General features: G+C 43.8%; 1 protein-coding gene across 9 annotated transcripts in view; it reads right to left on the reverse strand.

Annotated features, from left to right (window-relative positions):
* Nucleotides 1-17,638, reverse strand: part of MAP7 (microtubule associated protein 7) — a 733,773-nt gene that overhangs the window by 158,462 nt on the left and 557,673 nt on the right. For all 9 annotated transcript variants that reach the window (XM_085611524.1, XM_085611525.1, XM_085611526.1 and 6 more), the window contains one exon: nt 2,930-3,116. In XM_085611524.1, coding sequence (XP_085467650.1) covers nt 2,930-3,116 — 187 coding nt within the window. The remainder of the gene's footprint in view (nt 1-2,929; nt 3,117-17,638) is intronic.

The raw sequence follows: 17,638 nt of genomic DNA on the forward strand, positions 1-17,638 counted from the left end.
TGATGTTTCTAGTCTGCACCACTGCACTGTCAATAAATCAATCCTGCTTCTTAGGGCCTTTGGTATAATTATTTGGATCTAATGCAACAAAGTTGACTGCAAGGCAAATTGAAGGAGAGCATGTGACTAACTTCAGCTCAAGAGCCTTTAAGGCTATTGCAGCATCGATACTGGGACCCAAGAAGTTATCTGGAATAAAAGACATCAGCCCAACCCAGCTTCAGCAATTAGACACCTGCATAAACTGTCTGTTGCACGTCGGGAGAGATTAATTATTGAATTTTCAAGCCTCAGGAGTTATTATACCCCCCTAAAATAAGTCATCCCACAAGACACAATCCATTCCATATTATGACATAGGCCTCTTACATCATCTCATTTCTTCCAAGCACAGGTGAAGCGCCTGCAGGAAAATTAAATCGCTTTAATCTCAACTCATAACTGCTAAGGACACAATATTTGCCTTGGCTGTACCATACAATTAACATTCAAAGAAAACCTTAAGCATGCTTCCATGTATCTCTTGAGATGAAACCAAGCTCCCCACACTACTGCAGCTGTAATGATCCCTCCAGATACACAAACTGAGTGCTCCTGTCACAATGCTCTTTCACCAAACTCCTCAGTCAATGATAGTGGATTTTTGGGACTTTCTTCTTTTTCTCATACCCTTGCCGCCCCTGCTTCATTCACTAACTGATTTGCAACAAGAAGACTCCTTGCTGTGTTGTGCAGTTGACAACATTAGTGGGGAACCCCACCATCACAGTCACCTCCATATTATGTTGCACCTCTATTGCCACTAGAATGCCCTTTTCACATGAACATTCATTATTTTATAAAGTCTCTGCCTGACATACAGGCTGGCACATATTAACTGAGATCTCCTCTAACACCTTCAGCTTTATCAGCACCTGGAGAAAGCTACTGCATCCACATCTTTAAACTTATCTATACATTTTAGAATCTCCTAAGGTCACCAAGATATCACTGAAAGGAAGATTTGTAGGGCATCTTTGGTTTACGTCTCACAATGAAATGAAAGACAAAAACACAGTTTGTCAAGACTACCAGAAACTTTCCCGGATGAGAATCATCTGTTTTTAACTTCAAAGGAAAGTGATGTACTATTTTTCTCAATTCCAACCCATTACCTCACCGCAGGAAAATCATCATGCAAAAATGAACCATGACGTCCATTGGACTTCACTCCTCATTACTCTTCAATACACCAAACAGCTAAAGAATGTTAGGCCACATTCTATTTGGAAAGTCCAATGTTAGCATAAATAATGTATACGCCACTTCAGTGTTGGTTTCCACTTTATGATCTTGCTGGATACTTGCTTATTTAACCATCATAAGTCTTTTTCCTAAGCTAGATAATACCTGGGGACCTGTTCACTTGATGTTCTGAATGGCTTCTGTTGTTCTTTTGTTTTCTTTTTCTATACATCAGACTTCCACAAAAGCTTTTGCATCAAATTCTCTTAACATGAATTGTGGCATTTGCACAGTTCACCATAATCCAGCCTTGTTTCCTTGATGTGCAGATTTTAACAGCAGCCTTGGACTTCCTCTGGTTTACATTCTTATCACCTGAGCTTTAGCGAAGGTAATCTCACGGAGGTAGTTATCAGCAAAATGCACTTGCTACTAAATATTTACAGCTAGACCTTCAAGATCTCCTTGACCCTACTTAAATAGAGCCTTTGGCACTTTCCTTAGATTCTCCAGCAGCTTAACAGTTCTCCCCCTGCCTGGAGCTTGCTTAATCATCATATTTTAGATGTATTTTTCTATTTGAGGCAATCATTTGGGATTAAGTAGATAGATTTCTTCACTAACATATGTTTGGCCCGCCCTGTTCTTCCAGTTGTGGCCCAGAGCTATCACAGCTCTTCATCTTCAACAGTATCACAACATGGCTCAAATGCTAGAGTCTCTATTTTTGCAGCTGCACTGAGCCACACAAATCTGTCTGATAATACAGGGTCCTTGGACGATCTTTGCACTTTGGTCTGTGGAGTCAGAAATTACCATGCTTCTCTTTTTACTAAGAGAGGAACAGTTACGTTCATAGCTCCGCTCTTCTGTGGCAGTGGTGATTGTTCCTGCTGTTCCACCAATTTTGGCCCAATGAAACGTTTGGGTGCAATTATTTAGCAGCTTTGGGGAATCTTGGTGCTGAAAATAGCACTGTTAATTCCTGACTTCTCCCTGTAGAGGCAGTTTTCTGTCAATTCGCCAGCTACCATGGCTTATGGGGGAACTTTAAAAGGCAATCAGATATTTGCCTTTTTTGAAGTGACTTCATAAATAAGGTGGGAGCTGTATGTATAGCTGTTGCATTCTAGAGCCCTTTTACCTCCAGTTTCCAAGCTGTAAGTTCTGGTCTCCGAGGCCATCATACGCTTTTTAAATGCTGCTTGTAGAGAACTTGCTCAGCCACCTGAGCAGCATCTCTGCTCTAATGACCACCATTGGAGCTAGTCCTGAGCAGCATGGGTGCTAGAAAGTGGTTGTGGTTAAGGAAGAGAGTTGCCCCGTTTACGGCACCCTGCCTTTGAAGAGACAGTTTTAAGGTTATGCCTTTTTCTTTTAACCATTTATGTATAAGAACCTCTCCAAAGTGCTTAAACGGGTTGGAATGTATGTCAACTCTCTCTGGTTTATTTGCTAGTTCCTCTCTCCCGGGAAATAGATTCTCCCAGCTCTGCACCCAACTTTATTTATCCTCCCCACGGCTACCTTCCCTGCTCATGGCTGGCCTATCAAATGTTTGTATTTGAACAGCATGTGTGCACTATAAAAGCCTAATAAATAAGTAATTCACTGTACGAGCCAGATCTATAGTATATGGAATCAAGTTTCAATTGAAAATCCACACCTAACAGTATTCAGATGAAAGAATAAACTCAAGAGTTACCTTTCTTCTTCTTCCTTTTCCCTCCTTTCCTGCTCTTCTCGCTCTCTTTGTTCTCGAGCAAGGCGCCTCTTCTCTGTAAGAATTCTTGTCGCTTCTTCTGGGTTGTTGGTACCAGCAGACATCTTATTAGAAGTGGGGGAAGGCAGCAAAGCAGATGGTACTGGTGAAGGCAAAGTAGGAGCACTTTCTAAAAAAACAAATTAAGGAAATGAATAAAATACACCTTGGTCAGTCATTACTAAAACTCTTGATTTTCGAGGTTCTTCCTATTTAAAAACCCATTGAATGTGCTTTTCATACTGGTCTATTTCCCTTTCACATTCCAAACAAGACTCACAATTGAGAACCACTGAATGAGTTTAGAAATAGGAAAATTACACAGTAGAAACTACAGAGTTAATGCATGAGGTTCCCTTTAGCACTTGCAGACCATTTCATAAGGAAGAAAAATGAAAGTATATGAAGCAGCATTTTCTTAAGTCGAATTTTTGTTATAGCAATTAATGTAACCGGCGTATGAAAAATGACTAGCAAAGCGAACAAGTCTGCCATTTTAATATGGAATGTAGCAGTTAGGCAACTATGTGACAGCTGAGATCTTCAGGAAGAAAATTACATCATGAAGCACAATCATGGAAAACAGCAGTGTGGAAGCTGGGAGTTGAACCCATTTATTGAACAGAATGTATTAGCAGAGTTACACTGTAAGCTCAAAGAAGAATACTATGAAAAGGAGTCAACAGATTAAGTTTGACTTGTACAAGTAATTCACAGCAAAATATTGCTTAAAATAGTGATTCCCAAACTTTCAGGAAGCATGACCCACTTTTTAGAATAACCCACCTAACTTTGATGCACATGAGGTGGGCATTTTCTTTTTTTTAATCTCACTAAAGCATCGTATGGCAGCGCACTATCATTTACAGACAACACATTTTCTACTGAAATGGCCACTAAAGTGGCACAGACATACGGTTTTATTGATAAAACTATATTTCACACAAATGATAATGTGTGGCAATCAGGTTTCAGTGAATATTTATCATTTGCGTATAACTGACCAAAGTATTTTTGTTTTGATCTTTTTCAAATCTTTTTTTCCATCACATTTCAAAATTACCCAAAATTTGCTCTAAGTACTGAATGTCTCCAGTTCATTTTACTGGTTATTTATGAATGAATGATGCAATTGTTAAAGCGCATGAATTCCCGGAGGCACCTTGGTGCTATACGGAGCAGAGACAAGTCGACTGTGTCCTGAATAATGTTGGAAAAAGGTCACTGATTAAAAAGGTTGGTTTTGAGTTGCTTTCTAAAGACAGGGAGTGAAGATGCTGTTTTCAGTTCAGGTGGCAAACGGTTCCAATGAAGAGCAGTGGCTCTAAAAAAGCCTCTTCCACTCCATGTGGCGAGTTTTAAGGAAGCAACCTTTATGAGTTTAGTTGTACTGGAACACAGAGTTGTACCTGGTATATACCACTCAAGGTTTTTCTTAAAATAGGCTTGGGGTTTTCTGTAGAGGGTTTTATAGCCTAAGCAGAGTGCCTTAAGGTGATACGATGGCTAACCGGGAGCCAATGCAATTGTATAATGGCTGACCTAAAAGTGGACCTTTTGGGAGGCCAATATAAAGACCATTGCAGTAATCCAGTCGTCATAGAACTAAGGCACAGCTTTCAGAAGATCTGCTGGAAGACATTTTTCATTTTTTTTGGATAATTCTAAGCCAGTAGAAGGAGGAAGAAGTGACCTTGTATACTTGGTCTTTATATTTTAGCTCCATGTCCATCTGAAGCCCATAATTCTTTGCTTTGGAGGTTGGCATTGGTGTCAGGCCCAAATCCAATGGCCACCAGTTCAAGGACCAGATGGACGGAGTATTGATGAACTGGATGACATCTGTTTTTGTAGAGTTGAGCTTCAAGCAATTGCTATGCATCCATTTACTGACTGCACACATGCATTCATTAACAGTGCCAATAGAGTAATTTTCACTAATATTTGTGTTTCATCTGCGTATGACGCCAGAGACAGGCCAAAGGATTTAATCATGGCGGCAAGTCGTGTAACAGATTAAACAGGGAGGGGGATAGGCAGGAGCCCTGAGGGACCCCACAAGGTAAGAAGTATGGATCTGACTTAAATTCTCCAAGTGATACCACTCATCCTGAGAGAAAAGATTTTAGTAGGGACAGGGCTGTGTCTCCAATACCAAAATCCTACATATGGTCTGCCAGTATCTCATGGTTTACCATATTAAAATCTGTTGAGAGATCCAGTAGGATAAGGATTGCATATCCCCTCTGTCGAGGGATGTTCTGATTTCCTCTGTGGCTGTAATCAGAGCAGTTTTGGTACTGTGTTTTACTCTAAATCCGAACTGCTTATCAGCCAGAAGATGATTATCCTCAATAAAGGAGGAGAGTTGGAGATTCATAATTTATTCTGCTAATTTAGCCGGGTTAGGGAGCCGAGCTATGGGTCGATAGTTGTTTGGATGCAGAATGTTAGGATTATGCTTCTTTATGGGAGGAAGCACAGAGACTGTTTTCCAGGAGATGGGGGAAGTCTCTGTGCTAAACATGTTGGAGACAATAACAAATAGATGGCGTGCTATAACATCTGGGATCAGGTGATCAATCTTCAGGGGGCATGGGTCGTGGGGAGATCCTGATTTTATCTTTGGAATAAGTTTAGCAATCTGCACCACTGAAAGGGTCGTAAAGTGTCCATAGCTAAATGACTTGGTGCTTAATTTTGAACAGATATTTGCAGAGCAACTACTTATGAAATTTTTATAGATATTCATAACTTTTTCCTGGAAGGACCAGGCTAGGGAATCAGAGATAGCTTGATTATTGACTGCTATATTGGTTACCATGAGGTTAGTCAATTTTTTTATAGTTTGGAAAAGGGTTACGTCAGTAGCTGTTTTTATTTGTACTATATAATATTTAGATTTGGCAGCAAAAATTGATTTTCTATTGCTGCCTAGGCAGATTTTATACATTCCCCTCTCCTCTCTCTTATATTCTGAAAGCCATTTGCGCTCTTGTCTTCGGCATTACTGCTTGATGGTTGTAAGAGATTCCGCGAACCAGGGTTGAGACATCTTTATTTTGTCCTTATTTGGACCCTTAATATGAACAATATCGTTAAGGGCCGAGCAGATCCAATTATAGTAGTCCTCTACCCTCTGATCTAGATGTGTCATCAATAGTCCAAGTAAGTAGCTTGGATTTTATGCCACGCACGGTTAGCCTGGTACAGTTTACGTGCCATAGGAAGAGAGCTACATTGTGATTTTAAGTTCCACATCACTGCATAGTGATCTGTCCAGGTTAATACCAGGGAGTGGATACATTTAATGTTGGGTTTGTTGGTGAAAATCCTATCTAGCAGGTGGCCCACATGATGTGTGGCCCCCTCCACTATTTGGGCTAAGCCAAGACCTTCCAGAGTATCTAAAAGATATTCAGTTTGTGTGTCCGAATGGTTTTCCAAATGGAAATTAAAATCCCCAATGACAATAGGGCGAAAGATAAGCAACCCATTGAATGATTGGGTCTTTGTGACTTCAATGTTGAATATCACTGCCTTCATACCCTCAACTGTGACTGGGTTAAAGACTACTTGCAAATGTTTGACAAAATATTCGAGTCGCCCTCCTCTTTTGTTGGGTCTGTCGAGACGAAACACGTTATAACCATCAGGTATCGCTGCCGTGATCTTGGGGCCTGATGAGTCATCTGCCAATGTTTCTGTCACGAACACCAGGTCTAAGTGCTGGTTAGAGATAAATTCAGTAACCTTTTGTGTGTGAAAAAATTACATCCTTTATACTTTCATTTCACACAGCGTGTACTCCATCAAGACTATCACATAATTGACTTTACTTTCTCTAACCGCAAGGTGAGAGGAGTTTGTAAACACTTATCTCCATGTTAAAAAATATAAGGAGCAATATGTCAGAAGACATAGCCTGAGATTTGACCTCGGTCTTTGAAGGGCAGCAAATGTGACAAGATAAATACAGATTTTAAAGGAATCTTTATTTATTGCTTGAACTTTCACGGCCCACCAAAAATCGGCACACGACCCACACTTTGGGCAACACTGGCTTAGAAGATACTTTTGCTAAGGGGCAAGTATTTTTGTTGTATCTTTAAAAAACATACTAGGTGCGTGTATGTCTTTACTTTGTGAACAAAAAGGATGTAGATCCAAGATGTTACCACAACAGCAAACTGATACAAATGAACACACAAGGGTGATTAGGCTAAAACCTTTGCTTCAAAAAGAAGTTTGGAGCATCCAAACAGCAATGGCTTTCTGTAGAAAATTGCTACAGAACATAGTCTGCCACAATGTCAATCAATTCAGAAGAAAGAAGCTGTACGTTCATGGCTTGTAAACCCAGCTGAATTAGGGGGCATGCCCCAGATTAGTCTTTACTCTTTACCTTTCTGAACTTTGAAGCATGAATTTTCAAACTAGTAAACCTGTTTCCAGCAAAGGCTGCAGAGAAGGCATGCCTACATTTCAAGAAGTGTCTCGCTGACTGTGTCGCTCTCTGTCCATTCCTGATCTTTCTCAGAATTAACTTTTATGATCACAGTCAAGCTTAGAATAAGATTCATTAGACCTGCTTATTTGTGATCAGACTAAGAAAGCAGGGAAGGAAAATAATTTTAACAATTAAGACGGGCATAAATAGAGGATTAAAAGAGGGTTTGGTAATTTAGCCTGGATTAAAATAAAACATACGAAAAAGAACAAATGAAGCCTGAGTTAACTACGGTGATGTGATAAGAGTCCAAAGGCAATCAGGTACTGGAGGCTGATTTAGTTAAGTACTGGAGAAGTGAACCACTAATCTGATGTCAAATGAAATGCTCCTGCTTGATGGAGTACTAATAAGCTTCATATTATTATCAGGAATAATATGAGGAAGAGAACAGCTACTAGCAAGGTGTTTTTGTCTTTGAAGGGGGGGCGTGGCCTGAAAGAGCAGCATGGCAGACGCGTTTTTGAGCTGCACTGCTACAAATCCCCTTTATCTACCCAAGTTATTCATAGCAGTACAGCATCCACTACGGTGCTGCTGGATAATAGCCTCATTGATCCCTTGGGTGCCTGTCTAGTGGTGGCGGAAGCCACAAAACGCAAGCTCAAACACCCGGATTCTGCACCCAGCCCTAGGGGCAGAGACTGGGCCTAGTACATCGACATCTGAAAGGTGCGCTCGACAAGCGACCTGCGCTGAGACGGTGGACCGGACGGAGGGTACTCGTCGTCGGAAGCAGTAAAGACCGTAGGACAGGCTGCAGGTCCTATGGTGATGAGGGAGCTCGTGTTCCATAGCTAAAGTCCTGGGGACCGGCCTGACTGGTGAGCCTCAAACAAAAACTGCTGTGACAGACAACGTGAACAACCCACAGCGCGAAGCCAGACGGAGTCCATCCTCTTACTCTGGCCCATGGGGCATGCCTGGCAGCGGGTGCTGAAATATCTGAGGTGGAGGAGGGTCGCTGGAGGCTGGGCGGGTGTTGAGTGTAACACTTTTTTCAATGAGGCGGGGGCTCCTGCCCGGACACTCAGGCGCTGTGTAGTCCCCAGCGTGGACATTCTATTTACAGCAGGTCGCCCCCCTACGGCTACAGGAACTGCTGAGCCAAGGCCAGCGCAGCGAATTACGACGGCCCAAGTGGTGCAGAGCTGGTTCCCGGGTCACCCGTTCCCCAGCAGCAGAGGCCTGGAGACTGGGCTGGCCGCTGTACTGTGAAGATACAGGGGTGGAGAGCTGATACAACGAGCGACAGCACAGAGGTCAGTGTAGATCGTGCCTTGACCGGGCCCTGTGGTTAATAGGCGCTCAGGGATGCAGTGGCAGCTGCTGGCAGGAGGAGAGCGGAGATAGCTGGGAAACTGTTGTGGATGCCAGGCCACCAGGGGAAGAAAGGCCAGGCCCTGCCCCACTGAGAAACGCAAATTAATTGCACGTCGAGAGACAACAGAGCGTTCTACTGATCGGAGGAATCGGAGCAATGGTTTGCGGTGATAGCCACAGTCCAGGGAACACTGACAGCCCGAGCAAGTGACTGGTGGAGGCAGGGCACAAAATCGCGGGGGCGAGCTGAAATCGAGGGGGATTACCTGCCCACGGGACTACTCAGTTAGTCAATTACTGTACACCGAATAGCCTACGGCTATCCGGGAGTAACTTGCATTGGTGCATTGGTAGCAGCAGACAGTGACAAGTGGGTCTGGAGCCCCCCTCGACACGGGAGGACCACATGGTCTACTGTTTAATGCATAAAAGGCCCTAGAAGAGCCTAGTGGTACACTGCCTTGTTCCCGGGTCGCTGTGGCGGGATGCCCCAGAGTTGTGAGTGACATTGCCCTCTCGCTTCTGGGCACCTCCTGGGTGGATCCCATATGTGGGCTGTTAGAGCCATCCGCAGGGAACATCAACATTTGGTGGTGAGTCGAACGTCCAAGGGTTGATCCCACGTCACTGTTCTACGTGGGGCCATGCAGATAGCACGTCATGAAGTCTATATCCGTGGCTTCACCCACACTGAAGTGTGCTCAAGAGGATGGGCCGCACGAGAGGCACTGGAACCCACGCCTCCTCACACTCATCAGTTACGATGGACACAGAACACCCAATACACAGAGACCCCCACCCCCCGAGCACAGATTGGACGCAATACTACATGCTATTGAGAGGTTCCGTGCGTCCCTGGAATCTAAAATAGCAATGTGGCAGCTTATCTTACGCTTCTGCATGCAGACCATAGAAAGCTTTCAGACCAGGTGACTACAACGGAACACACCCTATCAGAACTGAAACCAGTGACTGGCCTAATTGAACCAACAATTTTTCAAGCAACATAAACAGCTGTCACAAAACCAATTTAAGTTAAACTGCAGGAAATGCGATTTATTTTCAAAGCGGATTTGCAATTCATTTATGGCAACGCAGTTGCTCTTTCATTTGAGATCGTTTCAAATTATTGAACAGGTGCTCTAGTGAAAGGGAGGGAAAGGGTGGTGTGTGGTTGGTCAAAGTGAAAACGTGAGTGTAGTGGACAAGGGAGAGGCAGTGTGACATATATCCATCACAGAGTGAGAACAATCCGGCCTAACATAGGTCAGTTGTTTCAATTATATCACATAGCAGTACATAGACACTGATAATGAATTACAGTCGACAAGACAGCAAGACACCCAAGGACACTTCTACAACAGAGGCAGAGGAGGGTACAGAGGGAGCAGACGGTACACCACCTTCTCTGAATCCTTTGGGTCAAACAGTACCAGGAGTGATGGTGAACAAGCAGGAACCAGCGGGGGCTACCAGTACCAAGACAACTGGTAACAACCACAACAGGGACCACCTCCTATTTTAGAGGAAGGACAATGGAGACCACCGAGAGGCAGAGGCTACAACTGGAACAGAACCACACACCGGGAACAGAACCAGCAGAACTGGGACACAGTTCGACAGCAGGGACAAGTCCAGAAGCAAGTGAGATCCCCCCCGGAGAACCACGGAGAAATCCAGACCCGCAGAAGAACATACAGATGGTGACTGAGGCGAGAAGTCCCATCATCAACCTGTCAACTCATGTGCTTTCAGACAATGAAATCAGTGTCCTGAGCAAAGGTCTCTCCTTTGTACCAACTACCTATCCCAACTGCTTTAACGTCAAAACAGAAATGCATAGTTTCTTCCGCAAAGTTAACCTTAAACACTATTTTAAACATTCGCTTCCGGTATCATCAACATCACAGACTGGACTAAGAGTACCGTCCACATTCATGCCCCCTGCGCACATGATGCCACACAAAATACTTGCATTTGAAAGCGTAGTGCTTCGTGATGTATTGAAAGTGTACTCAACCAAAAAAAAAAAAAAAACACAATGTGACCAAGGGAGAACGCGAGGCACTTGAAAGTCTGAAGCACAACCGGATGATAGTGATTAAGCCGGCAGACAAAGGTGGAGCTATTGTTGTCCAAAACACACCAGATTATAAGGCGGAAATCTAGTCCCAACTTCAAGATCGTATAAGTTACACCACCCTCACTGCGGACCCTACCAAGGATGTAAGGAAACTATTTTAACAATTACAGAGAAAGGAAAAAAAGCAGGATTTGTTACTGACCATGAGTTTGAATACCTCATTGTCAAACAACCACGCCTCCCTACGATCTATATGTTACCCAAGGTGCACAAGAACCTACAGCACCCCCCGGGTAGACCCATAATCTCTTGGAACCAGTATGTAAGTACATTGAGTTCTTTCTAAAACCACTTGTGGAATTAACCAAGGCATACCTATGTGACACCATGTAAGTGATCAACCTGATTGACGATATGCTATTTGATCAAGAGACCCAACTACTGGTGACACTGGATATAGTGTCTCTATAAACGAGCATTCCGCAACGTCCGGCACTAGAATCAATGACAAAAGCTATTGGAAGAAGACCTCAACCAGCTTGTGTCCCCACTGAATTAATTGTAGAGGAATTGGAGGTAGCCATGATGAAGAACTTCTTCCTGTTCCAAAATTAGTTTTTCCTCCAAACCAAGGGAGTGGCGATGGGGGTAGCCTTCGCCCCTGACTTGGCTATCCTCTTCATGGATGACTTTGAGGAACAATTCATCTTCCACAATACCAATCCCTACAAAGAAAACGTGACGCACTGGCGCCGCTACATAGATGACATCCTACTGATTTGGACAGGTAACGAAACAGACCTCCAAAGTTTCTTCGAGTGGCTGAATACCAGATCCCTTGATATAAAGTTCACCATCGAGTGGAATAAGAACACCTTCGATTTTCTGGATATCACCTTAAAAACAGATAATGATCATCTATATACCACACTCTACAGAAAACCAGCTGAACGCAATACTTTGCTGAGATATTCCAGCCACCAGACAAGGGGCCTCTGTGACAATTTACCGTTCGGGCAATTTCTCCGTATTTGGAGGAATTGCTCACTCAAAGACGACTTTTTTAGAGAGTCAGAAGACCTGATCAACCGCCTTATAGAGCAAGGCTACCCCCAAAAGGTTAGTCAAGCGTGCAAGGAAAAGAGCTTGTTACTACGATAGAGATGCGCTCCTGACCCCTAAACAACGTATAACAGACACCCCGAGGATATGTGTGACCACATTCTGCACTAGGAGCAACGAAATTAGGAGGATCATCAATGGACACTGAATTTATATCTGACGACCTTGAGATTCCGGATCCCCCTATGCACACTTTCAAAAAGGCAAGAAGCATCAGATACCATGTGGTATGGTCTCTATTGGATACACCCCTTCAACCCACCATCCAAACACTCCGAAACCTACCAGAAATAGTGGGACATTTCACATGCTCTAAATGCAAAGCATGCAAGTTTACCATTGAAACCAAGCAATTTGGCTACAAACAACACACCATTGATTTGAAAGTCCGCTCCAACTGTAACACAACAGATGTGATCTATGGCATCTTATACCCCTGTAGAGTTGTACATAGGCCAAACTAGACAAAGAGTAAAAACAAGGATGTTACAACACTGTAGCAGGATTGGGTGCAGCACAGTGGGGGCACTACTTGTTGAACATTTCACCACTAAACTACACAAACCAGAATCTATGAGATGGGTAGTTCTTGAAAAGTTCTCTCTGGGGAGTAGGGGTGGAGACATTAACTCTGTTCTGAATATACGAGAATTCAAATGGATGCATAAGATGGACACTGTGAACAATGGTCTTAATGACCTTGACAGCACAAATGCACAGCTTTCCATTCTTGTCACAGAATAATATGTTTGTCCCTATTGCCCTCTTACCTGCATATGTCACTAATCTCCTAACTGAGATCTTGGTACAATAGGACTCCTTAATAGGACTCCTTAAGTCCACCTATGCTGCCACCCCGGTTAATACCATCAAGACATGATGTTAATGACCAAATGAGTACATAAATCTATGGTCCACCCTGATATCCTGTCAGACAAACGGCCATATCTGAGTTAATTGAACAGTATCAACACAAAAAATGTACATCTGGTTGTACTATGCTCACTGTCATTTGCAATGTTCATTTGTCCCACTGTGTGTAATATATGCCTCCCAATTGTATGGTCTTTATAAATTCACCTATGCGATTGGGACAATGATCGTCCACTCTGTATCACTGCTTTAATCAGGCTGATGAACCTACACATTGTAGATTCACATACAATACGAATACATAATATGTACATTTGGGTATTTAACTTTGCCACTCAATACAATATGTTTCATGCTTTGTAAATAGTATGAATCACATGTCTCTACAAATATCGACATGTTAAGAAGGGCGTTACTATCCCATTGCCCTCGCAAGCCAACACCACCACTTGTGAAAAAAACATCTCTTTTTAGACATCCCTCTGACACCACCTGTCAGCTCAGTGTCAGCCATTGACAGGCCCTTGTACCCCACGTTACGTGTAGACAGCGAGCTGCTGCACTTCACATGCACGCCATCGCTCGCGTTCTTATAGTGAATGAAGAACCACGGGCTAGCTCTGCCAGGTGAATCTGAGCCGAAAGGATGCTTCCAAGGTTTGTCGTCCTCACGGCCCTGTGGGGCCTCATAAGATTTGTTTTAACAAACATGTTTGAACGGTTGGTTATCCACAGACTCAATTATTTCCATTCGCCGTAGTATTTCTAAACATTAATGTGGTAGCTTTTTAGTTTATTTTTCACAAGCGCTCTTTCCGTTTTGCCGTAGACAGAACACATTGTTTAAATGTTAAAATATAAATGCAACAATTGTATTTATGAATGGGCTCTCCTTACATGAGCCACAGATGTTAATCTCTGTATTTAACAACCTGTTCAGTTAGCCGTCGTATTTCTACTCTTTAATGCGGTAACCTTTTTAGTTTATTTTTCACGAGTGGTCTTTTCGTTTTGCTCGGAGACAGCAAGCAGTGTATAATGTTATAACAAAACATGTGACAATTGTAGTTATAAATGGGCTCTCCTTACATGGGGTACAGATGTTAGTCTCTGCATTTAACAACCTGATTTGAGAACCAGATCTCCGGTATATATGATAGATATGCTTTTTACTCTTTAACATGTCAGATGCATACGACTGCGAACTCCAACCCACTCTGTCCTAGATCTCTTTCTGCATTAGATAATCTGATCTGGTGACTGCGTAGGATCATTTGAACCACAGTTCTTCGACTAAGCTCGTATGTACATGTTTGGCTGTAACCCCCCCCTCTAATCAGTAAGTGATACACTAGCGGGGTTTAGAGATTTAATGCTTTGATTTGTTCCCTACGTTCACGTGTTGAATCTGTGTCGTCTCTGCACTTAGGAGCTCTGTCGAGCCCACCGACCATTACCGCCCAGCCTAAAGTTACACGCTGGTTATACAATTAGGTAATCCCTACCTTTAATTATGAGCATTCACTAACTTTTTGGAATTTTACATTTCTAACTCAGAGTACCCTATTGCCTCTAGGTGCTCCCAGTCCATACAGTACTGAGTAAGACCCCAACCTAAGGCTGGAATTACCTTGAGCACTCAGGGGTCGAAACGTTGACTACTATTAGCCCACAAGCCTCGACGACTGTAATTCATTATCAGTGTCTATGTACTGCTATGTGATATAACTGGAACAACTGACCTATGTTAGGCCGGATTGGTCTCACTCTGTGAATTTGATGGATATATGTCACACTACCTCTCCCTTGTCCACAACCCTTACGGTTTCACTTTGACCAACAACACACCATCCTTTCCCTCCCTTTCACTAGAGCACCTGTTCAATAATTTGAATCGATCTCAAATGGAAGAGCAACTGCGTTGCCATAAATGAATTGTAAATCTGCTCTGAAAATAAATCGCATTCCCTGCAGTTTAAGTGAAATTGGTTTTGTGAATGTTGTTTATGTTGTTTGAAAAATTGTTGCTACTGTGACCATTCCTTTAATATTCTGTAATTCTGACCATGGTCTGGTAGCATTTCGGGTATCCCCATTGATACACATGAATTGAAAAGCAGCAAAAGGCGCATGAAGACAGAATCTGGTACCTGGAGGACAAGATTGAAGATGCAGAGGGCTGCTCAAGACGGAATAACATCCGTCTGATAGGTTTACCGGAATGGGCGGAGGGACAAGACACGGTTGCTTTTATGGATCAAGGACCTGCTGCCTACTGCTTCTCTGTACCCCTTTTTCATGATTGAGCGGGCACACTGCATCCCTCCCTGGAGGCCGGCCGCTGGAATGGGGACCCGCCTGCCCGTTCACCTTCAAGGTATTACACTACAGGGACAGAAATGCAATATTACGGGAAACAAGGAGAATTCAGGACATTAAAATAGAAAACACAAGTGTGATGTTCTTTCCAGACTATACACTGAAAGTGCAACACCAGAGGGGATCCTCTCTCCGTGTGAAGCAGAAACGAAGACAACTGAATATTCAATACTCGCTACTGTTCCCAGCTAAGCTCCATGTGATGGCGGATGGAAAAATAAGATTCTTTGACTCACCACAGGGCACGTGGGACTGGTTGGAAACAACCGGTCGGTTTTCAGGACCTCGTCCCTCCGGCCAGACTAGATCCCGCAGCTGCCCCAATATGAAATGCCCATCAATCCTGGCAACAGTACCTGACCAAGAACAAATAATAAGGGAACGCCAGAAAGCGGTGTGTGAAGTGGAACGCATAGTTGCCACAGTGGAAACCTCTGGAAGGGAGGTGACACAGACTATTTCATCAGAAGATGTGCGCTCATCAGCAATGTCCCCATCTGACGCCCCCTCCTTGACTCTACCAGACATTACTCCACAAACCCCAGCTGATATCATCTGACCTATGCCCCATTCACTGTGGGTCGCAGACTCCAGCGGGGGCCCTGCAGCTTCACTAATCAACACAGTCAGTGGGTTACATCACTAGCAACTGTGGGGTAACCAGTTTCAACTATTTACAGCTACCACATCAATTATCCACTAGTTTATAGGTCAACGCATGCTAAGATAGTGTAGCCCTGGGAAAACTTAGGGGATGGCACACTGGTAGGCACTGTAAGGTCTCACCCCCCCATCTCACTCAGGGTTTTTGATTCGTTAAGCGTAATTACCACTTAGGTTTGGGCAGCTCCCCCGGTTTATGGAGGCCGCCCTTTTGGTATTCACATGTTGCCACATATGTTTTTATGCAAGTTTCATGGGTCTCTGGTCTGGGCAGGGTGCACATCGAGGCAACTGGGGTCCCCTATATACGCATACACATGCAAGCCTTGACCTTCATACACATATAGCCCCCTCTAATACAGTGACATGACAGCTCAAAAGATTGTCACTTGGAATGTGAGAGGCCTCCCCACACCCTTCCGCCGCTATGCGGTATACTCTTACCTCAAGAGGCACAAGGTACACATAGCCCTCCTCCACACAGAAATAACTAGATTACAGAGCAAATGAAGGGGCCGAGTATACGCTACACACTTCTCAGCATACGCCCGGGGCACATTGATTTGGATCCGACCAAACATCCCCTTCCTAACAGACAAAGTAGTGTCTGATAAAGAGGGCAGATACGTATTTATAAAGGGAAGGATGGATGGTTGTCCCCTACTTAATGGGTAACGTGGGTAACATTTAGGCTCCCAATACAGATCAGGGCTCCTTCCTGTGTTCTCTCTCACTGGTGCTGGCCAAGTGGAGTGGTATGCCATGGCTGATAGAGGGAGACTTCAACAGTGTCATGAACATAGGGACGTACCCATTCGGATCATAATGTCATTCTAGCATGGAAAAGCAGCATTGGCGATTACAGCCGGCGGTGCTGGAAGACGTGGTATTCTGCGAGTCCCTGGGCACAGCCATTGGGGATTATTTTGAGAGGAACACAGGCACAGCCACATCGGTGCCAGGGGAGTGGGACGCACTAAAGGTCACATTGCGCAGGGAAATGCCTGGATATGGGAAGCGGCATGAGGCGTCAGAGTCAGACCAACTAGAGGTGGAACGAGTTTTGCTATCGCTAGAAACTTGCGAATCACAGTCACCCCTGTTCACAATAGCACTGTCAGAGGTGCGTGAAAAACACTTGACTCAAATGGAACGTCTCAGATGTTCGAATTACTCAGCACACTCAGTGAAAATACATATAAAGCCTGATCGTACAGGGTCCTTTCTCGCTTTGCTGATTAAAAAAGATAGGGCGACAGGCCCCATCACAGCACTTGGGTCCCCTAGTGTTGAGTTGAAATACACACAACAGGATATATATATATATATATAAAGAACTGACTCTTCATTTCACGTTACTATACCAGTCCACGCTATAGGCATCGGAAGTAGATATACGCTCCTTCCTCGATGGCCTTGTTTTCCCCATTCTCACGCCGGACAGCGCATGAAGCTAGATGCCTCAATTACAATGGAAGAAATACGCAGAGCGATGCACGCTCTAGCCTCTGGAACAACACCTGGTCCAGATGGATTTTCATCTGAATTTTAAAAAAACTTATGCTGATTTATAAGCCCCTTAGCTGCTTCGAGTTTACACAAAGGCATTACAGGAGGAGTGTCTCCCAGCTTCCCTTACTGAAGCCATGTTGATTACTCTCCCAAAACCGGACCGGAATCCCAAACAACTAGGCTCGTA

Source organism: Triturus cristatus, chromosome 6 (genome assembly GCF_964204655.1).
Source record: "Triturus cristatus chromosome 6, aTriCri1.1, whole genome shotgun sequence".
In the NCBI taxonomy this organism is placed as follows: domain Eukaryota; kingdom Metazoa; phylum Chordata; class Amphibia; order Caudata; family Salamandridae; genus Triturus; species Triturus cristatus.